The sequence below is a fragment of the Pipistrellus kuhlii genome, unplaced genomic scaffold, assembly GCF_014108245.1.
Source record: "Pipistrellus kuhlii isolate mPipKuh1 unplaced genomic scaffold, mPipKuh1.p scaffold_m20_p_1, whole genome shotgun sequence".
Taxonomy (NCBI): domain Eukaryota; kingdom Metazoa; phylum Chordata; class Mammalia; order Chiroptera; family Vespertilionidae; genus Pipistrellus; species Pipistrellus kuhlii.
The window spans coordinates 32,654,538-32,681,036 of NW_023425404.1; the positions used below are offsets into that span (position 1 = coordinate 32,654,538).

Below are 26,499 nucleotides of genomic sequence, written 5' to 3' on the forward strand. Positions count from 1 at the left end.
TCTTCTTGTTTGGAAGACAAATGGTTAGCAGCTGCAAGTTCAATTACCAAGTGCTTGGTAGGAAGGCAGAAAAAGAACCAGAGGAATCAATGTGTTGTTTCACATATTAAGCATGGAATTTCTTTCCAGCAAACATCTTTCATTTCCGCAGGGAAGCTCAATCTAGGCACGCCCTTTGAACTTAGAAAAACACAGAGCTGTACTTCGGGAAGAACCTATCGACAGTTTGAAGGCCAGGCAAAGCTGTGAGAGAAGCGAGTCACTCCTTTTGCATTATCTCATTTTGTAATTTTTTCTTTAAGGGAGAGTATGGAGCAATGGAAAAGCCACCAGTGCAAAGGCCCGTATTAACTCAATATATAATATGACAATGAACAAGTTACTTCCTGCCTTTGTCCATCATTTTCTTTGTCCATCATTTCCCATTTATTCACAAAATAAAGAAACAAAAATCAAATAAATTAATAAAAGGGTAAAATTGTATAACCTCTAAGCACTAACAGAATTTTCTGCAATGATGGAAATATTCTAATCTGTGCTCTTCAATACAGTAGCTACTAGTCACATGGGATTACCTAGTGCAATTTAGGAACTGATTTTTAAACTTTGTTTAATTTTAATTAATTTAAACTTAAATAGCTACATATGGCTAGTGGCTACAGTTTGGGAGAGTGAAGCTCTAAGACCTCTAGCATTCTGTGCAATCTTTGGAGGGTGTGTGGGAAAAGCGTGGGTGTTCGAGTAGGACAGACCCGGGTTCTAAACTTATTATAGTTCCACCACTTACTATTTGTATAACCTTGTACAGATACTTAACTTCATTTTCCTTCTTTGTACAATAGATAGTATGACCTTTCTTGCAGAATTTTAGAGCGAATTCAAGATAATAGATGTAAATAGACCAGATAAACCCTAAAGAGTAGTTATTTTTCCAGTTACGATATCCTTCAAGGATAAAAGTTTCGTGTCCTCTGACTTCATCCTACTGTTCCTTCCTGAGCTAGGACCCATACTTAATTATTACCCTACATATTTTTTTTTACATGTTTTATTGATTTCAGAGAGGATGGAAACATCAATGATGAAAATCATGGATCTGGCTACCTCCTGCACCCCCCTTCCTCCCCACCATTGGGGTTTGAGCTCACAACCCAAGGAATCGAACTGTGACTTCTGGTTCATGGGTCAATGCTCAACCACTGAGCCACACTGGCCAGGCCTACCCTACATATTAAAGGCTGTGGTCCTACAGATGCAGCCATTGTCTTTCAAGAATGCAGTTTGCTCAGGAATTATTCCAGGTCCTCAGCTATGGGCCAGCTCTCTGTAACTCAAATCCTCTGCGCCTCCGGAACTGCTGATTTCCGCTCATCCTGTGCCCCTTCCAGCTCACACCAGCATTCAGGAATTCACAAAACTCCTCCCTGTGATTGCATATCAAGCTGAAACTTTGTTCATTGTAACTAAAGCACCTGTTGCTGGTTTCCGGTACTTTCCTCACCAACTCTCTCCTTGACTTCCCCTAATAAATATTTTATGGCCTTTTTAGAATTTACAAAAGCTTATGACTATCTTTTTTTTTTTTTTTTGCAATTGTTCAGTATACTCAGAAATAGAAATGCTGCAAACTACATTTATGTCTAATCCAGCATTAATTTAGTTACCAAAATAAAACAAGGTAAAGGAAACTGTTTTTAGAAAGAGTGTTCCAGTAAAATAATAAAAGTGTTGCAAATCCCCAGCTAAATTAATATAATGTGTTAAGGGCCTGTTCCAAATATCCCATTGGTCCATCCTTTAGTAAATGGAACTTTCACATGATTTAAATGACCAAATTTACACAAATGAACACAAATGACTAAGGTAAGCAGGATCATTGTCTACTATTAATAACTGTTAGAATGTTAAGCTGCTCTCTTGTTTCCCCCCTCTTCCTCAGACTGGAGGAGAGAGGGCTGGAGAATAGGGGGCAGGGGAGAGGTGCTCTGAAACACAGGCTGGCATTTTAACTGGATTCCAATCTGAATTTGAGTAAGCCAGTAGACAGAGGTTTACAATTAGCTTGGATTCATGCTAACTTCTAAGGCCTCCACCAATAAAGCCATTCTTGAAGGATCAGTTACTGAAGGTATGATATGAAATCAAATAAGACAAATAATTTTGATTCTGGACTCTCAAATATAATGAAGGTCTCATTTAATTATTTAAAACTAACCTGTTTTAAGGAACCATAACCTGGATCCAGACAAACCTGTGAATACAGCAATATGATTGGCTAGTCATGCCTTCTTACATCATCCAAAATTTTAAGATTTAACCTGAATCTAGAACCCAAGTGACTCATTCACTCAACTCAATTGTTCCACTTTGTCTAAAAGTTAATGCACTTAAGAGCATTCAAAAGATCCTGAATCTTTCCTGGTAACAGTTAAACTCAAAATAGGTCAATTCCAGAAAGGCATTCATTTTAAGGGACTTTTGTCTGTGGTTATTTTGAAAACCACTGCTTTTAAAACTGACATTATGAAGCTTAAAAATAGGGCCTCTTACTAAAGATCTTGGGCTAAAATACCCTTTCCTTCCCCCATTTCCTTATTTCCCCTTTTCCCTCAAACACCTAGGGGAGTGAAAATATAGAGAGGTATCTTCTCGAAAGCTTCAGATTATTATTTGAAAAGAGGTTTTTAAAAACTTTTTAGAATATCGGATAAAGTTATCAAAATTCAGGGTTAAGGAAAAACTTGAAAAATTTTTAAACCAAATGAAAACATGCAATAATATATACACCATAAGAAAATGAGTGGGAATGAAAACTCAGCCACCTCTTTCCACTCCAGCTGTGTGACCTGCCTGGAAGTTCCTCCCGGCTGTGAGAAGGGATTCCTAGTCTCACAAACGAAGACGCTGGGCTAGAGAACCTATAAGGTCCCACCCAGTCCTAACGGGCTCTACTTCTCTGAAGCTGGGCCGCTGCTTCCTATTTTTATGGCTCCTTGGAAAGAGTAGAAAAGTCCCCGGGCCAGAAGGTTCTTGGGAAGCTTCATCATACTTACTAGGGTTATACAAGAACTGCTAGTGAGAGCAATGAAAGATGAGATGGCTATAAAATATAAAAGGTGTTGAGAGGGAAAATTTATGTTTTGCAGATAACACTAGTATATCTAGAAATGCACATATATTCAATCAAAATATTACTAGATATATACAATATAATAAGTACATTTAACAAAGCCACAAAATAATTTATACAAATCAAACCATAGTTAAGATGGAAATACAAATTTTAAAAGGTTCAATCACAACATCATCAAAATGTTGAGTATCTGAAATATATTAACCCAGGACACAAGAGAATATTTCAGAATAAATTATAACACCATCACAGGAAACATTATTAAATGAAAAGTATACCATGAAAACAAAGTTTTCTTTAACCTTACCAAATTAAAAGAGTATAAAAAAGACTCTCAAAACTGTAAGATTGAGTTAAGAGGAAATTTTACAAATAGAACAAATTACCACAAAAAACAAATAAAAGGTAAACTGAAAATGTAACAGATGGATAAATAAATCATATTTCATCAACTCCAGTATGATACTAGAACTCACTGTGGAGAAAAATTAACTTAGACCCCATACCTCACGTCAAATACATTAATTCATTAATTTCACATGGGACAAAAAGTTAACCATTTAAGGGAGAGAAAAAGCTGGAAGAAAATGAAGCCACATACTCCTGCTAGTTATGAAGATATAACAGATGCCTAAATAAATAAAAGGAAGCTATACCATAAAAAATGAATGCTTTTGAAGAGAAAACTAATTTTTTTTTCTGAAGCAATACAACATAAAAAGAAAAATTACAACAGGGCACTGTAGTAACCACATAACTTATAAAACTTTAAAATACAAAGCACACTGACCTATTGCTTCAAAGTCAGAAGACAAGCAATTGTGTATGGGTTAATAAAAGATATGAACTAAGAAAAAAATAAATAAAATACAAAGCATATAAAAACTATTCAGACACATTTTAAAAAGCAGAGGGGAAGAAAAGTTTGCACATGACTTTTTAAAATGTCCAGCTAACACCAAAAATCTGTCCCACCTACCTCTCCAGCTTCATCTCCTGTGACCTGCACTGATGCACCAGTCACACTGAACTCCTTGCTGGCTCCTCCACTCATCCCAAGCTTCCCCACTGTGTGAAGTGGCTCATCCTCCTCTCTTCCTGCTTCCCCACCCCCATCCCCATGGAAATCCTACCCATCCTTCAAGACCCCGCTCAAATGTCATCTCCTCCAAGGCTCTCCTAATCTCTTCCACTGGATGTGATCTTCCTCCTCTCAGTGAGCTCCTACAGTACTTTCTTTGTGCCTCTTCTCTGAGGGCACTTTTCTTCCTCTGCAGCCATTTGTTTCCTTCTTGTGCCCCTGGCAACCTCTTCCTCTTAGATGAGATTTTAAGATCTTTGGAGGCAAAGACAGCCTTACTCACCTACCTACAGTTTCCAGCTTAGTGAATTACATTCAGTAACCTGTCAAAACATATGAAAATGAATTGATAAAATACAGAAAAATAATCCCATTTCAAAAATAGTCTGGCCGGGACCAGTTTGGCTCAATCAATAGAGCGTCGGCTTGGGGACTGAAGGGCCCCGGGTTCGATTCCGGTCAAGGGCATGTACCTTGGTTGTGGGCACATCCCCAGTAGGGGGTGTGCAAGAGGCAGCTGACTGATGACTCTCTCTCATTGATGTTTTGAACTTTCTATCTCTCTCCCTTCCACTCTGTACAAAAAAATCAATAAAATACATATATTTTTTTAAAATAGTCTGGCTAGCCAAGAACGTAAAGCAGACTGACCTTTAAAGGAGTCCTTGTACTGCCTACTAAACTATCAAAAACCACTAAACTTAAAAAAAAAAAAAAACACAAAACACTTCCTGAATCTGAGGAAACAGTTGAAATTACATTGTCAATTTTGGTTCTATCTTTTTTTGGAACATATTCTATTAATGTGTAACAACAGCGGTAACTTGGTTCATTGCCTCTGATTCTGTGTATGAAGTAAACTAAAGCAGAACAAAAGAAATTGGTTCAGAACATTTAGAAGAATATCAATAAACAATATTGATATTAATAAAATCTGAAAGCCACCTAAAAATTAACAAAATGTCATTTGAGAAGCCAGACCCTATCAAATAATATTCTTCAGCCAAAACAAGTATGAAGATTATGTTCCTGAATCAACTGATCACAACTATCTAAATATGTATATAATGGCCCTAACCGGTTTGGCTCAGTGAATAGAGCATCGGCCTGCGGACTGGAAGGTCCCAGGTTCGATTCTGATCAAGGGCATGCACCTTGGTTGCAGGCACATTCCCAGTTGGAGGTGTTCAGGAGGCAGCTGATCGATGTTTCTCTCTCATCGATGTTTCTCTCTCTCTCTCCCTTCCTCTCTGTAAAAATATCAATAAAATATTTTTAATAAAATAAATATGTATATAATGGAAAAACCAAGTTAAGCTGAGTTAACTGGAAAACTTAATGTCTGTAAGTTCTTTCTTTAAAAGGTATTTATACATTCAAGTTTTTTTTTTTAATATATATTTTATTGATTTTGTATAGAGAGGAAGGGAGAGAGACAGAGAGTTAGAAACATCGATGGGAGAGAGTCATCGATCAGCTGCCTCTTGCATACCCCCTACTGGGGATAGGTCCGCAACCAAGGTACATGCCCTTGACCGGAATCGAACCCGGGACCTTTCAGTCCCCAAGCCGACGCTCTATCCATTGAGCCAAACCGGTTTCGGCACATTCAAGTTTTTTGAAAGTTGTTCTTAAGCAGGCAAATGTTCAAAGAAGGAGTAAGGGGAAAAGAGGTCACTCTATCCTTGTACACTTTTTGTTCAACTTCCATGTAACCTCTTCTTAAACTGACTCCCTTGCTGACATCAAAGCATGAGGCCCCTGGGATCTACACCAAAGAAATTGGAGGCAGGACCAGCATTTTTAGCAGTGGGCCTTGCACCAGAATTTAGAGAACACCTGCTACTTGAAAACAAAACGCCATTCACTGTGGGAGGTGTTAACTTTGCAAACAGGATTGTTAGCCTCCAAACAGTCTCCTGGGCTTTCAGGCAACTAAACCAGGACACAGGACATAAAGTAAAACCACAATCAAGTGTCAGTCAGAATCAAGGACGATTTTTCAAAATTGGCAGCTTCTGCAAGGAAACAACAGAAACAAAACCCTAAGTTTTCTTGTTAGGCTCACCTCTTCTAAGCCTGCTGGTTCTCTGCATTTGTTTTCTCAACATGTCAGAAAGATTCACTCACTATTGCTTGACCTGTGCTACCTGTGGATATGCTGGAAATAACTATCAATTCATATAGACTAAAGCTAGGAAGAAGGTTTGTGTTTGTTTGCTTAAACATTATTTTGATTTTGTCCACTCAACCAAGATTTTCATTGGTATCAACAGTGTTATAAGATTCAGGGGTCCAAAATGGTATGGTCCCTATTAATCAAGAAAGTATTATGATTAAATGATATTTAATATGATATTCACAAATAGTTCAAAAGGAGAAAAATGCGAATTAACATTAAAAGGGGCATAAGGTCCAAGCCACAGTGGCTCAAGTGGTTGAGTATCAACCTATGGACTGGGAGGTCGCGGCTCCATCAGGGCAAATGCCCAGATTGTGGACATGATCACCAGAAGGGGACATGTTTCTCTCTCTCTCGCTCCCCCTCTCCTTTCTTCTCTGAAATCAATTTTAAAAAAATTTTGTTGTTGTTGTTGTTAATAAAAATACAAAGAGCATAAGACTTAGGATGAATTTTGTTCTTTGGGTACTTTAAAAATAACAATTATGAATTTTTCCAAACATACATAAAAATAGAAAGACAAAAACACCAAAACTCATAAGTTAACCAACTAAACAATTGTGAACATTTGCCCCATTTGCTTTTTCCACTACGTGTGTATGTGTATTTTTTGCTGAACCATTTCAAAATGAATTTCATGCATCATCTATGAGTCACAACACTCTGCTACATAATCATACTACTACTATGTCTAAAAAAAAAAACCAACACAATAACTATTCACATTTCCTCAATTGACCTAAGAATGCATTTTATAGCTGTTTCATTTTTTGATTCAGTACCCAACTGAGATTCATGCATTCCATTTAGTTGGCATGTTCCTTACTCTCTTATTCCAGAACAGCACCACTAGCCATCCCGCACCTACCCCTTTTTTCCTAAGAAATTGACATTTTAAATAGACTGATCAGTTGTCTTGGAGAATGTTCTACATCATGGATTTGTCTGACTGTTTCCTCTTGGTGTCATTTAACTTGTTCCTCTATTCCTTATTTGCTGTAAATAGGAAGTCAAGTCTCAAGGCTTGTTTAGATGCAGGACTTGGTTAGATTTTAAAGGATGGACAGCATGTTAAATGTCAAAATCTGCATGATTTATTAATATTTGCAATTTGGTATTAAGAACAAAGGATGCTTTGGCCAGAGTGGCTCAGTTGGTTGAGTACCATCCTGTGCATGGAAAGGTTACTGATTCGATTCCCAAGCAGGGCACATACCTGGTTGCAGGTTCAATTCCCAGTCAGGGAACATACAGAAGGCAATCAATCAATGTTTCTTACATCAATGTTTCTCTCTCTCTTTTCCTCTAAGCATATCCTCAGGAGAGGATTAAAAATATAATAAAAAGCTGAAACCGGTTTGGCTCAGTGGTAGAGCATCGGTCTGAGGACTGAAAGGTCCGGGTTCAATTCTGGTCAAGGGCATGTACCTTGGTTGCGGGCACATCCCCTGTAGGGGGTGTGCAAGAGGCAACTGGTCGATGTTTCTCTGTCATTGACATTTCTAGCTCTCTATCTCTCTCCCTTCCTCTCTGTAAAATATCAATAAAATATATTTAAAAAAAAAAAAAAAAAAAAAAATATATATATATATATATATATATATATATATATATATATATATATATATATTTTAAAGAGATCCAAGTACGTGGCACAGGTAAATACCTGTACTTGCTGCCTTCCACAACCATATCAAAATTACAACTAAAATACAGAACAACTATCATCCAGAACTGCGGGAAAACTGGCTGAGTGGAAGTTCTACAACTAGAGAAGTAAAGAATAAAGCACATTGAGGACTGGTAGTAGATGTGGAGTGGTGGAACAGGCTGGCACCCAAGTGTGTCACTTGTTTAATCGGAAGGGAGATACAAGCTCCCTCTTGCTCTGAGCTCCAGTGCAGGGCAAGACTCTGGGGGACCCAGATACATAGGGGGAGAAACTGGACTATTTGGCATCGGGGCAGGAACACAGGGGCAGCTTTCTTCCAGAAGGAGGTGCTCACAACTGTCATTGTTCCTGTACTGGGACATCCCCAGTGCAGGGCTGAATGACAGCCATTGCTGTTTGCTCTGCCCTGGAGATTCCCTGAAACCCCGTCCCACCCAATTTACAACCCCACCCAAGCTGTGCACAGCAGCTTTTGCGTAGGAATGGCCTATTCTTTCTCAGCCTAAAACCTGTCAAAAAAACAAAAAAAAAAAAAACTGCAGATGGGTCAGAGAGCCCCAAACCTATCAACAGAAGGCCAAGTCTTCACCAGCACCAGCCTGCCTTGCCTCACACCTGGGCCTCATCTGGGCACTTTCAAACCATATATAAAGAGGAATCTGCAGATCTCTCTGTAGCTCCTGGTGGGTGGCCCCAGGCAGTGGCTGACTTTGCACCTCCTTGGAGATCCCAGAGCCAGATGTACCCAGGGGTCAGTGTGAGACCATACCAGATTATAACTATCACATCCATATGTGACACACTCAAGGGGGCAGGCTCAGTGAGCACCAAAGCCCCACTGAAGCAAGTCCTGCCCCATAGGGGTGTCTCCTGCACAGCAGCTCTTCCATTGTAGACACAGCTGGTCCTCACAGCCAATTGGTCTGGAGGTCAATTCCTCCCAGTGATACCAACAGCAATCAAGGCTCAACTATAAGACTGTGCACACAGACCACACAGAGGTGCACCTAGTGTCCACCTCAGGTGACTGGGGAGGCTGAGCCACTGGGCCCTATAGGACACCTACTACACAAGGCCACTTTCAACTCAAGGAGACTTAGCAGCCACTCAATACAAACACTGGGAAGCAGCAAAAATGCAGAGACAAAGAAACGTGTCACAAATGAGAGAAATGGAAGAAAGCAAATTACTAGATATAGAGTTCAAAACCACAGCTCTAAGGTTACTCAAGAATCTTCTAGAATTCTCCAAGGAACTTAGTGAGACCTTCAAGGATTTTAGTGAGAATGCCAACAAAATGGAAAAGGACCACTCAGAAATTAAGCATACACTGACTGAAATAAAGAATAATATACAGAGATTCAACAGTAGACTAGAGGATCCCAAGAATCAAGTCAAAGATTTGAAATATGAGGAAGCAAGAAACACACAACCAGAGGAGCAAAAAGAAAAAAGAATCCAAAATATGAAGACAGTGTAAGGAGCCTCTGGGACAACTTCAAGCATACCAACATCTGAATTATGAAGAAGAGAGAGAATAAGACACTGAAAACCTATTTGAAGAAATAATGACAGAAAACTTCCCCCACCTGGTGAAAGAAATAGACTTACAAGTCCAGGAAGTGCAGAGAACCCCAAACAAAAGGAATCCAAAGAGGACTACACCAAGACACATCATAATTAAAATGCTAAGGGCAAAAGACAAAGAGAGAATATTAAAAGCAGCAAGAGAAACACAGTTAGTTACCTACAAGGTAACTAACCTACTATGCAGGCCAGACTGGAGTGGCAAGAAATATTCAAAGTGATGAATAGCAAGAACCTACAGCCAAGATTACCCAGCAAAGCTATCATTCAGAATTGAAGGTCAGGGAGAAACCAAGATGGCGGCATAGGTAAACACCTAACTGCAGCATCACACAACAACTTCAATAAAATACAACTAAAATACAAAATGGACATTACCCAGAACTATAGGAAAGCCGACTAACTGGAAATTCTACAACTAGAAGGAAAGAGAAAACCAGAAGGAAAATCAGAGGAGCTGTAAAAGCCTAAGGTACGTAGACACGGTGAGCGCGCAGAGAGGAAGGTGCCGGAGAGGAGGGGGAGGCTGAGTGCCTGGCTGGCATTCCCTAGCGGGAAGGAGATAAAAGCTCCAGACTATGCTGAACCCCAGTTCTGGGTGAGACCCTGGGGACCCAGACACATAAGGAGGGAGTCTGGGCTATAAGGCAGAAAATCAGGGGAGCGGCAAAAGGCAGTCCTGGAGGCGCACACAATACACCCAGAGGACGGACTGTTGACTCTGCTGCTAGATTGCCCTAGCGGGAAGGAGACAAAATCTCCGGACTGAGCTGAGCCCCAGTTCCGATTGCACTGAACCCCAGTTCTACCCCAGACCCTGGGGACCCAGGCTCATATGGAGGGAGCCTGGGTTATAAGGTGGAAACTCAGGGGAGCAGCAAAAGGCAGAGCACCCAGGTTACGCGCAGAGAACGGACGGTTGACTGTGCCGCTGGATTGCCCTAGCGGGAAGGAGACAAAAGCTCCAGACTGCTCTGAACCCCACTTCCAACTGAACTGAACCCCAGTTCCGGGCTCATTGGGGGAGAGCTTATATTGTTTGGTAGCGGATGAAACTCGAGGGCACCTTTCTCTCAGAGGTTCTTGCAGTGAGTACCGAAGGGCACTGAGGAACACTGAGACTCAGGAACCTCATAGGGCAGGGCTGACGGAAGCCAAGGCTGTAGGCTCCACCCTGAAACTCCACCCCATCCAAACTGAACACAAGATTTTTAAGGCTACCAACTCAGGGAATCTGTGAAAATGCTGAGAAAAGGAAACAGATCACAAACGAAAGAAATGGAGGACAAAAAGCAACTGGATATAGAGTTCAAAACCATGCTTATAAAGTTTTTCAAGAATTTCCTAGAAAAGGCCGATAAAATAAATGAGACCTATGAGGATATGAAAAGGGATCAACTAGAAATAAAGAATACATTGTCTGAAATAAAAAATATTATACAGAGTCCTAAAAACAGAATGGAAGATCGCAAGAATCAAGTAAAAGATTTGGAACATAAAGAGCCAGAAGACACTCCTCTGCAGAACCAAGAAGACAAGAGAATCCAGAATTGAAGGTCAGATAAAGAGCTTCACAGATAAGAAAAAGCCAAACCAGTATTATATGAAATGCTGAAAGGTATTTCTTTAAGAAGAGGAGGTAGAAGAAAAAGATAAAGATAAAAATTGTGAACAACAAATACATATCAACAAGTGAATCAAAAATCTGATGAACAGAATAAACTGGTTAATATAATAGAATCAGGGGCATAGAAAGGGAGTAGACTGACAATTCCCCAGGGGGAAAGGGGTGTAGGGGGTGCAGGAAGAGACTGGACAAAAATCGTACACCTATGGATGAGGACAGTGAGGTTGAGGGTAAGACAGAGGGTGGGGTGGGAACCGGGTGGAGGGGAGCTATGGGGAAAAAAGAGAAACAATTGTAATAATCTGAACAATAAAGGTTAAAAATATATATAAAATAAAATAATAATAATAATAATAATAATAAGGCACTCAAAAATCTGGTCTGCTCACATATTCTTGTTCTCTTCCAAGGCCCCCACCTGAAGATCAGTGTGGCCATGTGATATGCTTTGACCAATGAAATGGTGGCAAAAGTGATATGTATCACTTGTGGGCAGAAACTTAAGAGCCAAAATGTGGTTCACAAAATTCCCTTCTCACATAAGCATATCAGTCTAGACTCTGAAGAAATCTGATCAACAGAGCTTCCCATTGAACTGCAAGTGTGTTAAATTAGTTAAGACTTTTGTGGTATTACTTCAATATAACCTAGTCTATCCCAACTAATGCAGAGTTACAGTACAATAAAAATGAATATATTTAGCCTGCACACTGAAAGGTCCCAGGTTCGATTCCAGTCAAGGGTACATGCCTGGGTTGTAGGCTCAATCCCCAATGGAGGACTTGCAAGAGGCAGCTGATCCATGATTCTCTCTCATCATTGGTGTTTCTCTCTCTCCCTCTTCTTTCCTCTCTGAAATCAATAAAAATATATTTTAAAAAATAAAAGCATATTAAAAAATGAATATTTAAAGTGTACAACATATATGATTTGATATATGCATATAAAGTGAAATAATTACCACAATCAAGTTAATTAACATATCCATCTCCTCACAGTTACATTTTTTAAAAAAAAGGTTCTTATTGATTTCAGAGAAAGGAAGGGAGAGGGAGAAACATCAATGATGAAAGAGAATCATGGATCAGCTGTCTCCTGCACACCACATACTGGGGATGGAGTCGGCAACCCAGGCATGTACCCTGACCCAGAATCGAACCATGACCTCCTGGTTCATGGTCGACACTCAACCACTGAGCCCCACCAGTCAGGCAATAACTATAGTCATGATGCTGTACATTAGATCTCTAGACTTATTTATTTCACATAACTGCAACTGTGTACCCTTTGACCAACATCTCTCCATTTCCCCCACCTCTCCAACCCTGATAACCACTTTTCTACTCTCTACATCTGTGCATTCCACTTGTTTAGATTCCATACGTAAGTGATAACATGCAGTATTTTTCTTTCTATGTCTGGCTTATTTCACTAGCATAATATCCTCCAGGTTATCCACATTGTTGCAAATAACAGGACTTTCTTCTTTTTAAGACTGAGTAGTAGTAGCAGAATAGCATTCAGCTATACTCTAAGCATAAAAACACATATCTACCTCCCAACAGTACATCTATATATATAAAAGCCTAAGCGAGTTACAACAGAACTATCCTGTTTCCCCGAAAATAAGACAGTGTCTTATATTAATTTTTGCTCCCAAAGATGCGCTAGGTCTTATTTTCAGGGGATGTCTTATGTTTCCATGAAGAAGAATACGGTACACATTTATTGTTAAATGAAAATAAAGGAAATTTATTACCTGTATACGGTACGGTAGTAAGGTAGTTGTCGAACACAAACCAGACAAACTGTGAATCAAGAATTTACTCACTTATTCAATGACAATCATGTCATCATCTTCTGGAACATCATCATAACAATCCAATTCCTGCATTTCCTGGTGAATTTCTTGTGACTCCATTTCTTTCAGAATCAGTGGACCAAATCTCTCATATTTAGCCTAGGGGGGGTGGGGGGCTTATTTTCGGGGGGATGCCTTATATTTCACTCAGAAAGAAACTTGTACGTAGGTCTTATTTTCAGAGAATGTCTTATTTTCGGGGAAACAAGGTAGAACTGGTCACTATGACATGCACTAACCACCAGGGGGCAGACACTCAATGCAGGGACTGCCCCCAGCCTGCAGGCCCTGATTGCCAATGGGGCCTGCCAGACAATCTCCCAGCCCGTGCCCCCTCCCCCCCGCCTCCCCCCAGCCCTCTGGCCAGCAGGTTCCAATAGTCTGATCAGGGCCAAATCTCTAGGCTGGGACAAGGAACCAGGGATGCAGTCCCTTTCCCAGGGGGGCCAAGGACTAGCTCCCTCCTTGGGGCCAGCAGCCAACTTCCTGGGTACCTCCCCCCTATCTTCCCCCTGGCCAGCAGGCCCCAAATGGCCTGCCATTTGCCCACCACAGTGGTGGTTGGCCCCTCCTCCCCAGCCAGCAGGTACCAATCCTCAATCAGGGCCTGGGCTTAGATAGGGAACTGGGGATGGGTGGCAGAGGATGCGTGTGGTGAGGGAAGGAGGAGATGGGGAACCTGATCAGCCCTGGTCTCCAGCCAGGCCTAGGACCCCACCCATGCATGAGTTTCATGCACCAGGCCTCTAGTATATACATAATGGGTGGAATTATAAGACCATATATTAAATACCCTAGAATGGGTGAATGGTGCTTGTGAAAGAAAATGGGGATGAGTAAATGAGAGTAAGAGGGAAAATAATGAAGAGGTTTGTTAAACACATTATACAAATATTAGGAACTTCATTCACTCACTGATTTACTCAATAAACACTGGTGCAGTTATTATTGCCAGGTACTGTATTCTAGGTACTACTTACAGAGCAGTAAATAAAAAAATGGCAGTGCTATACTTATAGTTTATGGTGTACAGGAGAGATATTTTAAATACCTAGTAAAAAATTATAGAAAGTGAATGAGTATCATCTAAAAATGAGGTAAGCCCTAGCCAGTTTGCCTCAGTGGATAGAGCATCGGCCTGAGGACTGAAGGGTCCTGGGTTCAATTCGGATCAAGGGCACAAACCTCTGTTGCAGGCTCCTCCCTGGCCCAAGCTCTGGTCGGGCATATACAGAAGGCAACCAATCAATGTGTTTCTCCCACATCAGTATTTCTCTCTGTCTTTCCTCTCTTCCACTCTCTCTCAAAATCAATGGAAAAATAACCTTGGGTGAGGATTTTTTTAAAAAAGGTATCATGAGAAAGATGAATCTACTTTAAATTAGATCACATGTGTCAAACACAAGGCCCGCGGGCCAAATCCGTCCCGCCAGGCCTTGCAATGTGGCCCGCACCGCGCTGTCATCACTGCACTCCGCTGCGTTTCCATCACAATGACAGTTTATGACTGTTCAGTAAACCATTTGGCCCGCGATTTAGGCTGGATTTTAGATTTTGGCCCCTTCTCTGATTGAGTTCGACACCCCTAAATTAGATGGTCGGTGAACATCTCTATGGGAAGATTTAAGAGAGGTGAAGGTTGCTTCCTTCCTAGCTTGGGAAGAGGAAGGGGTGATTCAGTGCAGGAAAAGGAACAGCATGTGCACGGGCCTGCAGGGAGTACAGACCATCCCATGGAGGAAGTGAAAGAGAGCTAGTATGAAGGGGGGGGAAAGTGGCAGGAAATGTGATTAAAGAGATGGGGGTGGGAGCACAGTAGATAGATCACTCCTATTCTCATAGCCCAATATAAGAAGTTTGTATTTTATTCTAACTGCAATAGGACCATGAAAAGAAAAGCATTTTAAACCAGGGGAATATGACCTTATTTCCAATGTATTTCATTCTAACACTTAGCATCCTTGCAATATGACCATGCTTCTGCAAAACTTGCAGAGTGTTTTTGCACTTATTTTCTTCAAGGACATCCCAGAACTTGCATAACATCAGGTCCCATATAACCCAGCTCCATCTGAATGAGCTTAAGTGCTACATTAGAGGTAAATCTCAAGGTGCCAGGGAGCCACAGAGGAGAATCAACCTTGCCAATTTAGTACCAAAAGTTCTTTACTCTCAATGTGGCTTTTTCTTCTTAGTTTACATTGTATGACAAGCATGTCAAACTCAAAGGCTAACACAGGCCAAATAAACAAGGTTTAAGTTTATGTGGGCAACACACACACACAAAAAAGTTTCAATTTTCAAAGAAATGTAGGTTTATTTCTATAGAGACATGCTGAATACAAAGAGCTGAAATAAATGAGTAACTGTTAGCATAAAACAGAACATTTTAATAAAAATTAATATTTTTTTTCTTGAGCATTAACTTACCAGACACCAAATAACTGCACAAGTGAATAAGTGTAATGCAAATAAACCTATTTTTCTTGTTCTCCAAAAGCGAAATATTTCCTGTTGCACACACCAAACAAGTCAGTACAAGACTAATGATGTGGCCATCAGCTGCTAAAATATTCGCTGCTTGTATTAGTGGAGAGAAATGGTGCGCCTGCGAGTAAGGCACGTAAGAGAAATGAATGCAACATGATAATAGTAATCAGTCAACAGCGAACGTTGTAGTTTGTTAATAATTATATATAATAGGATATTGTAAAAATTAAGTTACAAAATTTTTATCAAAATGTTTCTTACATACCATTATATTGGCTAGGCTGCAAAAATATTCATTGTGGGCCACATGTGGCTTGCAGGCCTCCAGTTTGACATGCTTGTTGTAGGATAATGTTCAGAACTAAACCTGGTCTAATCACAGAAATAAGAACAGTAGCTTTTTGGGTTTTTTAATATACCTTTATTGATTTCAGAGAAGGGAGAGGGTAGAAACATCAATGATGAGAGAAAATCACTGACCAGCTGCCTCCTGCATGCCTCCCACCCCTAGGGATCAGGCCCACAACCCCAGCATGTGCCCTGACCAGAAATCAAACCTGACCTCCTGGTTCACAGGTTGATGCTCAACCACGGAACCACGCCAGCCGGGTGAGAACTGTAGCTTTGTTTGAGAAACACTCTCAAAGGTGAAAGATGAAGATGTATACAGCTTTCCTCCTGTTTGCATCCCTGTTTGTCTCAGGCAACCTACATAAAGATGCCTCCTATTGTAACACAGCAATGTGGTACGGAGGAAGATGCATATGGCACACAAAAAATTACCAAGCAAGGGAGATTCATTTACCCAGAAGCAAAGGTCCCTTAATACATATCCACCAGGAATGAAAATTACCTTCCAGTTTCCTTCAGCCTTTTCAACATTTACCCAGTAACAAAGGCACCAAGAGCTAACATCTTTGGGAGATTTACTATGTATGAACTTATCTTAATCTTCATAACTATCATAAGTCAGTTCTATCATTAGCCCCATTTTTGCAGATGGAAAAAAAAAAAAAAAGCACAACTAAGTCTAAGCCCTAGAGAGATTAAAAGATTTGTCCCAAGTCACAAAAACCACAAGTAACAGAACTAAGCTTCAAACTTAGCCTGACTTCAGAGTCCAACCTCTTAACCACTATTTAGAATCTCCCAGTCCCACCCAAATTTTTCTGCCATCAACTCGAGTACTTTCTTCTTTTCCCTCCTGTACTGTCGGCTGTTAATGAAATGTCCTCCCTTTATAGCACATGTGTCAAACACAAGGCCCGCGGGCCAAATCCGTCCCGCCAGGCCTTGCAATGTGGCCCGCACCGCGCTGTCATCACTGCACTCCGCTGCGTTTCCATCACAATGACAGTTTATGACTGTTCAGTAAACCATTCGGCCCGCGATTTAGGCTGGATTTTAGATTTTGGCCCCTTCTCTGATTGAGTTCGACACCCCTACTTTATAAGAATACAGCTGTGGTGTTACAATTACCAACAGAATGACCACAGGTAATTCCACTTAGTACCTTCCTCCAAATCAAACAGGAGCAGGATGACCAGGCCACAACATTCAGCCAGAATCCACTGTGGTCAAAAGGTCAAAAATGTGACCTGAAAACAGTGTCGTTACCATGGAATCTCCTCCTCTGGGGGTTTTCAGTCTATTTTAAGGGGACAAAATTCTGTCAACTAAAACTGAAGGAATGTACAGTCAATAGTGAAGAGGGTTTGTTGGGAACAGGTGTGAGGAACCTGTCTGAGCTCACACTACAGGTCCAGCAATGGCCTTATGATCATTACAGAGGGGAGCAGTCACCAAGCCAACAGGTCCCTGGAATATTAAAATCCGAAGAGAGGAAGGTTATAGAAATCACCAAAGCACAGGAGGTCCAGGCCTATTCTATTCATGTCATCAGCTAGTTACTTTCCTAAAGTCTTCAGTGTTCAGGTAAAAGATTAAGTCAAATCTTTGCCCTGGCCGGTTTGGCTCAGTGGATAGAGCGTCAGCCTGCAGACTGAAGGGACCCAGGTTCGATTCCAGAAGGGTCCCAGGTTCGATTCCAGTCAAGGGCATGTACCTTGGTTGCAAGCACATCCCCAGTGGGGGTGGGGGTGGGGGGGTGCAGGAGGCAGCTGATCGATGTTTCTAACTCTCTTTCCCTCTCCCTTCCTCTCTGTAAAATAAAATCAATAAAATATATATATTTTTTTTAAAAAGTCAAATCTTTTCCGATTATTTCTTCGGAGGGTCTCTCTCCCTCCTTTTTGCCCCCTATCCAAAACCCGAAAGAATTGTGAGAACTCAGAAACCCCCATGAAACAATTTCATCAGACTGGATGGATGGCTGGATGGATGGATGTGTGGGTGGGTAGATGGATGGGTGGGTGGGTGGGTGGATAGATGGATGGATGGAGTCAGATGAAGAGGAAAGCCCCTCCTTATAAGACTCGACAGTTTCCAGGAAGAAGGGCGAGGACAAGGAGCCCCCAAAGTCGGCAATGGAAGAGCCACCTGGATGCCAGTGTACACACGCCCCCGCGGGCCAGTCAGCGAGCAGCAGCCAGGCACTCCTGGCCCACAGGTGTCAGGCACCAAGGTGAGGATGCTGCTGGTGGATGCCAACTCCACGCTATCTGTCGAGGCGGTCTCAACTATCGATAGATGCGATCTTAATTTTTTCCATGACATGTGTCCCTTCAGGCCAGCATCCCTGGGGAGGGGCGGTGGAAGAACCAGTTTTTTTGCGGCTTTTTTTTTTTTTTTTTCCTTGTGGCCTGGAATGACCGAAAGGGTCGGGAAGGGGGTAAAAACCCAGACTCACGGACGGGTCTGAGTCAGGAGCACAATCAGTGCTTAGTCACCGATATCTCGGCGGCCGGGAGTTCTCCGCTCGCGCCCGCCCGCCCGAGACACGTACGTGACGAACTCGGCGGAGCCCGGCGCGCGGCGCACGCCCGACTCGGCTCCGGCGCCCCCGCGGGGGCCTCCCGGCCCCGGCCCGCGCCCGCCGCCCACTATACTTACTCCGCCGCGCTGGTCCCGTTAACCGCGGAGCCGTCCGGGGCCGGGTTCAGCTGGATGGGCGTCGGCTTCTTCTTGGGCATTTTGAACCTGGGAGAGGCGCTCCCAACTCCGAGGGGAAAGCGGCCCCTCCGCTTCCTCCCTCCGCTGCGTCCCGAGCCCGCCGCGCGGAGCCGGCTGGGGGGCCGCGGGCCGGGGACCGCCTTCCGAGGAGGACGGCGCGCCCCGCGAGGTCCCGTTAGCGCCTCGGGGCGGTGGAGGTCTCGTGGGACCCCCCGCCCTACTCGCCCGGGGCTGGGTGGGCTCCGCGCGCAGGGAGCCCAAGAGTTTCCCGGCAGACGCAATTCGGCAGCCCGGGACCCCCGCCCTCTCCCTCGGCCAGCCGGTGCCTCGGGCTGGAGGCTCCGCAGCGCGCGAAATAGAACCGCGCTCCCGCCGCCGCCGCCGCCCGAGAAAGTGCCGCCGCCTCGGTCGCCGCGCTCCCTCCCAGTCGCTCCTCGCAGCGGTCCCCGGGCGGGACTGCAGGGCGGGGGAGGGGCGGGGGAGGGGGGGGGATGTCGCGCTCCCTCCCCGGGGCCGCTGCCTTCTCCACACGCCCACTCGGCTCCGCCCACTTGCCTCGCCGACAGCCAATGCGAGCAAGCCTCCGCGGCAGATGACGCGGAAACACGTCACGGGGGCGGCGCGGCGCGCTGCCTTGGGGGCGGAGTCCGGAGGCGAGGGCTCCCCAGCGCCCTCTACTGCCTTGGGGGCGGAGTCCGGAGGCACCGAGGTGAACCGGGAGAGAGGAGGTGGTACATCCTGGTTGCCACAGCGAGCTCAGAGTTTGTCTTAAGTCTGGTACCATGATGCCTCCCACTCTGTGGTGACTGGAGTGCCTCCGGAGATGAAATAACAAAATAAATAAGGAAGAGGGCCCCTTCTCTTGTCCAAAGGAAGGACAGCGTGGGGGAGTAGAAAACTTGTTTAGAGACTCCTTGCCTATAATGGTAATACTACTGATCTATTGACTGCGGAGGGGACAGAGAGAATGATAGTGCTCACGATGAGATTGTAAATTGAGGTAAACTTTTTTTGAGAGTAGATTAGTAATATTTTTAAAGCCTTAAAAAAACATTTCATCCAATAATTCCAGCTCTTAAGAAACTTGGAAGTATTAATAAATAAGGAGTTTAGTAAAATAAAAGAGGCACAATGCCTGTTCAAAATGCACATTCAGCCTGGCCAGCATGGCTCAGTGGCTGAGCTTCGACCTATGAACCAGGAGATAATGGTTCGATTCTGGTCAGGGCATATGCGCAGGTTGCAGGTTTCATCCCCAGTGTGGGGTGTTCAGGAAGCAGCCAGTCAATGGTTCTCTCTCATCATTGATGTTTCTCTCTCTCTCTCTTTCTCTCCCTTCCTCTTTGAAATCAATATATATGTATTGATTTCAGTTTTCCTCACCCCCTTTGCCCTTCCTCAACTATTCAGTCGGAAAGGCAAGGTAAGTCGGGACCGGATTGGCTCAGTGGATAGAGCGTCGGCCTGGGACTGAAAGGTCCCGGGTTCCATTCCCGTCAAGGGCATGTACCTTGGTTGCGGGCGCATCCCCAGTAGGGGGTGTGCAAGAGGCAGCTGGTCAATGTTTCTCTTTCATCGACGTTTCTAACTCTCTGTCCCTCTCAATTCCTCTCTGTGTAAAATCAATAAAGTATATTAAAAAAAAAAAAAAAAAAGGAAAGGCAAGGTAAGCATCGGCACCTGGCAATGCAGAGCAGAGTGTCAGGGGCAGGGAAGAAGACTGTAGAAACCCCAGAGGGTGAAGAGGGCTTGCCCACCCAAGAACAGCTCTGCAGAACAGCTCTACACTGGATCTTGTAGCCCTAGAGCCAAATGGAAAGGGCAAAGCATCTCAGAGAGAGATCATGGCAGCTTAGATGGGATCCTATGTATAATGAAGGATAATAAGAGCCATGTTTCTCACTGTGGGAAAAAGAAGTTTTAAATCAAGAAAGGAAGGAAAGGGAAATGAAGAAAATCCTGTGTCATTATATTGGAATTGGAGTTATTCATGTAAACTCATTGTTTTCAAAATATAGGAAAGGATGTGTGAATGTGTGTGGGTAGGTGTGATCCTGTATTTATGCAGGTAAGACATGCAAACTCTTCATATCAGTGTACAATAATAAACATTAAAAATTGAGGCCCTGGCCAGGTGGCTCAGTTGGTTGCAACATCATCCCATACACCAAAAGGTTACAGGTTCGATTCTAGTCAGGGCACATACCTAGGTTTCAGTTACAATCCCTATCAGGGTGTGTACGAAAAACAACTGATGGATGTTTCTCACACCGGTGGTCTTGACCCGGCATCTAGAAGGATTCAGGGACCTGGAGAAGGCGCTGTACATAAATAAGAGTCCAGAGATGAAACATAATTTTGAAAGACATATTGGGAAGTCAGAGAAGACTTATCTAAAGGAACTAAGTTCTCCTCATCTCAGGACCCTTTGCTTTTTATTAACACAAATTGTCCTAAGGTGAGGTAGATATACACTTCAAAGGCCATGGTTTAGTACACAAATCCATTATCAGATTGGAAAAATTTGCCTACAGCTGTTCAAGTGTTTGGCAAGTAGGAGGCAATAACATGTAGATTGAGATGCCCTGAGCTGTCTGGCAGCAAGCAATCAATTTATGCATCTTTTTCAGGTTTGGGGAAATGACTTTAGCCATTCCCAGATGATTCAACCCTGCTGACATGCTGGAATTGGCTTCTGGCATGTTTCACTCACATCCCTGTTTCTCTCTCTCTCTCTCTCTCTCTCTCTCTCTCTCTCTCTCTCTCTTTTCCTTCCTATCTCTCTAAAGTTAATTTAAAAAAAAAACAAAAACATATCTTTGGGTGAGAACTGAAAAGAAAAATTAATTCAGGCCCTAGCTGGATAGCTCAGTTGGTTAGAATGCCTTAGACACACTAAGGTTGTGGCTTTGGTCCTCTATCAAGGTACATACAAGAATCAACCAAGGAATTCATACTAATAAAAGGGTAATATGCTAATTAGACTGGGAGACTGGATATCTTCCTACCGTCCAACTTCCTTCCAGACAAAGCCACTGTGGTGGGGGCTGAGGCAGAGGCAGTTAGGGGTCATCAGGCCAGCAGGGAAGGGCAGTTGGGGGTCATCAGACTGGCAGGGGAGTGGTTAGGTGGCAATCAAGCTGGTAGGCAGGTAAGTGGTTAGGAGCCAGCAGTCCTGGATTGTAAGAGGGATATCTTGCATCCCTGCAGATGGTACCTAAACCTGCAGTCGAACATCCCCCAAGGGGCCCAGATTGGAAAGGGTGCAGGCTGGGCTGATGGAAACACACACACACACACACACACACACACACACCCCGCCATGCATAAATTTCATGAACTGGGCCTCTAGTATATAAATAAGTAGAACAAGAATAAATAAATAAATAAATAAATAAATAATATATATATATATATTATTTATATATATATATATTAAAATATATATATTATTTATATATATATTTATTAAAATATATATATTATTTATATATATTTATTAAAATATATATTATTTATATATATATATATATTTATATATATATATCTTCTGGGTCAGAGAAGGATGGAGATATATATATATATATATATATATCTCCATCCTTCTCTGACCCAGAAATGCTATTGTTAGGACTTTTTCCTACAAATTTATTTAGACATTTATACAAAAAAATCTTTAAAGGAATGTTCACTCCAGCAATCCTATATAATAAAGAGCTAATAAGCTAATTAGACTGGACAATGTAACAACTTTCCAGAATGACCAGTGGGTGGGGCCTTGGGGCTACAAGGCAGCCAGTGCTGTGAGGGCCGAGCCCCTTGCATGAATTTTGTGCACTGGGCCTCTAGTATTTAAAATAGTTTTTAAAATTGTTATCAAGGCAATGATCTATCAAAAGGAAAACAAAGAAGTATTATACAGTCTTTTAAAAGAATTAGGTAAACTTATCCATGCTGTTACAGAAAGAGTTCTAAAATATATTATGTTAAACACACACACACCAGAGCAGAACAGTGTAAAATGGTCTTATTTGTTATAGGAAAATTGATATAGCTACATATATGCTTATATGTAATAGAAAGTTTCTGGAAAGACAGAGAAACTGTTAAAAAATGCTTGCCTTTTGGAAGGAGCCCTGAGAAGTCTGGAGATAGAGTAAGTTTTCATTTTGTAGCCTTTAGTATTGTTAGAATTCTTTATTATACATATAACCTATTCAATTAAAAACATTAAAATTTTCACCCTAGCTGGTTTGGTTCAGTGGCTAGAGCATCGACCTGCAGATGAAGAGTCCCAGGTTTGATCGTAGTCAAGGGCACGTACCTCATCCCTCCGTAGCAGTCTCCTCCCAGCGAGGGCCCTGGGCAGGATGCATACACAATGCAGCCAATCAATATGTTTCTTTCATATCAATATGTCTCTCTGTCTTCCCTCTCTCTTCCATTCTCTCTGAAAATCAATGGAAAAATATTCTCAGGTGAGAATTTTTATAAAAATAAAAATTTTAAAGAAAATATTAAGTCCAGCCAGCGTGGCTCAATGATTGAGCATCAGTCTATAAACCAGGAGGTCACAGTTCAATTCCTGGTCAGGTTACATACCCGGGTTACGTGTTCAATCCCCAGTTGGGGGTATGCATGAGGCAGCCAATCAATGATTTTCTCTCATCATTGCTGTTTCTATCTCTCTCTGCCTCTCCCTCTCTGAAAACAATAAAAACAATTTTTTTAAAATAACAAAACAATAACATGGGAATGTAAAATAGTGCTGACACTTTGAAAACACTCTGGCAGTTCTAAAACTGTTAAATATACAGTTAACATATATCCTGGCAATTACACTCCTAACAATATAATTGAGAAATGAAAATGTACATCCAAAAAAAAAAAAAAAGAAAGAAAATGTACATCCATACAAATATCTGTACGTAAATGTATATAGCATCATTACTCAGAAGAGCCAAAAAGTGAAAATAACCCAGATGTCCATCAGCTGATGAATGGATACACAAAATGTGGCATATCTATACAATGGAATATTACTAGGCCATGAAAAGAAATAAAGTGCTGACCCATGCTACAGCATGGATGAACCTTGAAAATGTTTTACTAAGTGAAAGAAGCTTGTCACAAAAGACTACATAGTATATGATTATATTTACATGAAATGTTCAAAATGGGCAAATCTATAGAGACCAAAAGCACCTTAGTGGTTGCTTAGGGCTTGGGGCAGGTGAAGGAGGGATAGAAGGATGATAGCTAAAGGTATGAAGTTCCTTTGATGTGATGAAAATGACTGTGGTGATAACTGGACAGCTCTGTGAATTCATTAAAACTATTAAAAACCGGCTGGTGTGGTTCAGTGGTTGAGTGCCAACTCACGAACCAGGAGCTCACAGTTCAGTTCCCAGTCAGGGCACAGGCCCAGGTTGTGAGCTTAATCCCATGTAGGAGGCAATCTATCAATGTTGCACTCTCATATTAATGTTTCTCTTTCTCCCTCTCCCATCCTCTATCTCTCTCTCTCTCAAAAAAAAAAAAAAAAATCAATTAAAATCTTTTTTAAAAATAAAAAGAGCCACTTTTTTCCAACAAAAACTATTGAATTTTATACTTTAAATGGGTGAATTGTATGGTATGTGAATTGTCTGTTAATTAAGCTGTTATTAAAACAACAACACATGAACAAGGGAATTAAAGGGGAAAATAGAATAGCCATGACAGAGTTGAAGAACAAAGCTGAAGGACTTACATTACCAGATATTAAAATCCATCTAAAGATTGAGTACTTAAGGTGATATGGCAATCCCACAAGCACAAACAGATCAATGGAATAGAATCGAGAGTCTGGAAACAAACCCATATGTATTTTATCACCCAATTTATGACAAAGATGAAAATACAGTACAGTGGAAGAAAGGTCTTTTATATAAATGGTGCTGGGTCAATTAAATATCCATAAGGAAGAAAATCAGTATTGCATCCTACCTCTTACCGTACAAAACAAATCAACAATAGATGGGTTATGGAACTAAGTAAAACTTTTAGAAGAAAATATTGAATATCTTCTTGGCATTAGGGTAGGCAAAGATTTCTTTAGAAGACACAAAGCAAACAAATAATAAAAGAAAAAAGTGATAAATTGGAGTACATTAAGGTTAATTACTTCTGACCTTAAAAAAAGGTAAAAAGAGAAAAGACATTTGCAATGTATATATTAGAGGGGAAATCACAAATAAAATGTATAAAGAACTACTACATATTAACAAGAAAAAACAACAACACAGACAATCCAATAGGAAAATGGGCAAAAGGCTTGAACAGGCATTTCATAAAAGAAGATATCCAAAGAGTCAATAATCTTAAGAAGATGCTGAACTTCTTATCAGGGAAATGCAAATTAGAACTACAATGTGAGAACTTACTGCCACTAAAAAACAAATGTCCATCAATAGTAAATAGATACATAAATTTTTGTGAATTCATAAAATGGCAAAATACTTAGTAACTACTTCCAATAATATGATTGAATCTCACAAATGTACTCTTTTTTTAAATATATTTTATTGATTTTTTTTACAGAGAGGAAGAGAGAGAGATAGAGAGTTAGAAACATTGATTAGAGAGAATCATTGATCAGCTGCCTCTTGCACACCCCCTACTGGGGATGTGCCTGCAACCAAGGTACATGCCCTTGACGGGAATCGAACCTGGGACCTTTCAGTCCACAGGCTGACGCTCTATCCACTGAGCCAAATGTACTCTTGAGTAGAAGAAACTACATGCAAGAAAGTAAAACAACTTATAATTCTATATACAATAAAATACAGGTGTGTTGCCCTGGCCAGGTGGTTCAGTTGGCTGGAGCATTGTCCCATACACCGAAAGGTTGCCTTGCAGGTTTGATTCCTGGTCAGGGCACATACCAAGGTCGCAAGTTCAATCCCCAGTTGGGGCACATACAGGAGACAACTGACAGATGTTTCTCTCTCTCTCTTTCTCTTTTTCTCCCTTCCTCTCTCTCTAAAATCAATGAAAGTATATCCTCAGGTGAGGATTTTAAAAAATACACGTGTGTTTTCCATTTATGATTTATGAACTTTTCTGGATATGTATTATCCTTTCAATAAAATAATTATTATAAAAAAGAAGAAATTTATGCTAAGATTTTTTTCCCCTCAGAAAACAGGACAGAATGACCAAAATATATTTTTATTTGTTCTGCTTTTCTTTTTCTTTTTTTATTTTATTTTTATTTTTAAATATATTTTATTGGTTTTTTTTTTAATATATTTTATTGATTTTTCACAGAGAGGAAGAGAGAGAGATAGAGAGTTAGAAACATCGATGAGAGAGAATCATCGATCAGCTGCCTCCTGCACACCCTCCGCCGGGGATGTGCCCGCAACCAAGGTACATGCCCTTGCCCGGAATCAAACCGGGGACCTTTCAGTCCGCAGGCCGACGCTCTATCCACTGAGCCAAACCGGTCCCAGCTATTTTATTGGTTTTTTACAGAGAAGAAGAGAGAGGGCTAGAGAGCCAGAAACACTGATGAGAGAGAATCATCAATCAGCTGCCTCCTGCACACACCCCACTGGGGATGTGCCCGCAACCAAGGCACATGCCATTGACCGAAATGGAACCTGGGACCCTTCAGTCCACAGGCTGACGCTCTATCCACTGATCCAAACTGTTTTCGGCCTGCTTTTCTTTTTAAAGTGAAAGAATAATATAGGTATTTCTTACATTAAAACATTTGCATTTTCTGAGCATTGTTTTTGTTTAGAATTT

The 26,499-nt window shown here is 41.7% G+C and overlaps 1 protein-coding gene across 3 annotated transcripts in view; it reads right to left on the minus strand.

The window, feature by feature from the left end:
* MAP2K1 (mitogen-activated protein kinase kinase 1) overlaps positions 1 to 19,196 on the minus strand; it is a 72,999-nt gene extending 53,803 nt beyond the window's left edge. The window contains exon 1 of one of the 3 annotated variants that reach the window (XM_036438118.2): positions 18,646 to 19,196. In XM_036438118.2, coding sequence (XP_036294011.1) covers positions 18,646 to 18,725 — 80 coding nt within the window. In that variant the 5' untranslated portion in view covers positions 18,726 to 19,196. Of the gene's footprint in view, positions 1 to 4,112; positions 4,172 to 18,645 lie in introns of those variants that run through there. The other 2 variants (XM_036438129.2, XM_045581325.1) reach the window with 2 other exon arrangements.
* Positions 19,197 to 26,499: the final 7,303 nt, after the last annotated feature.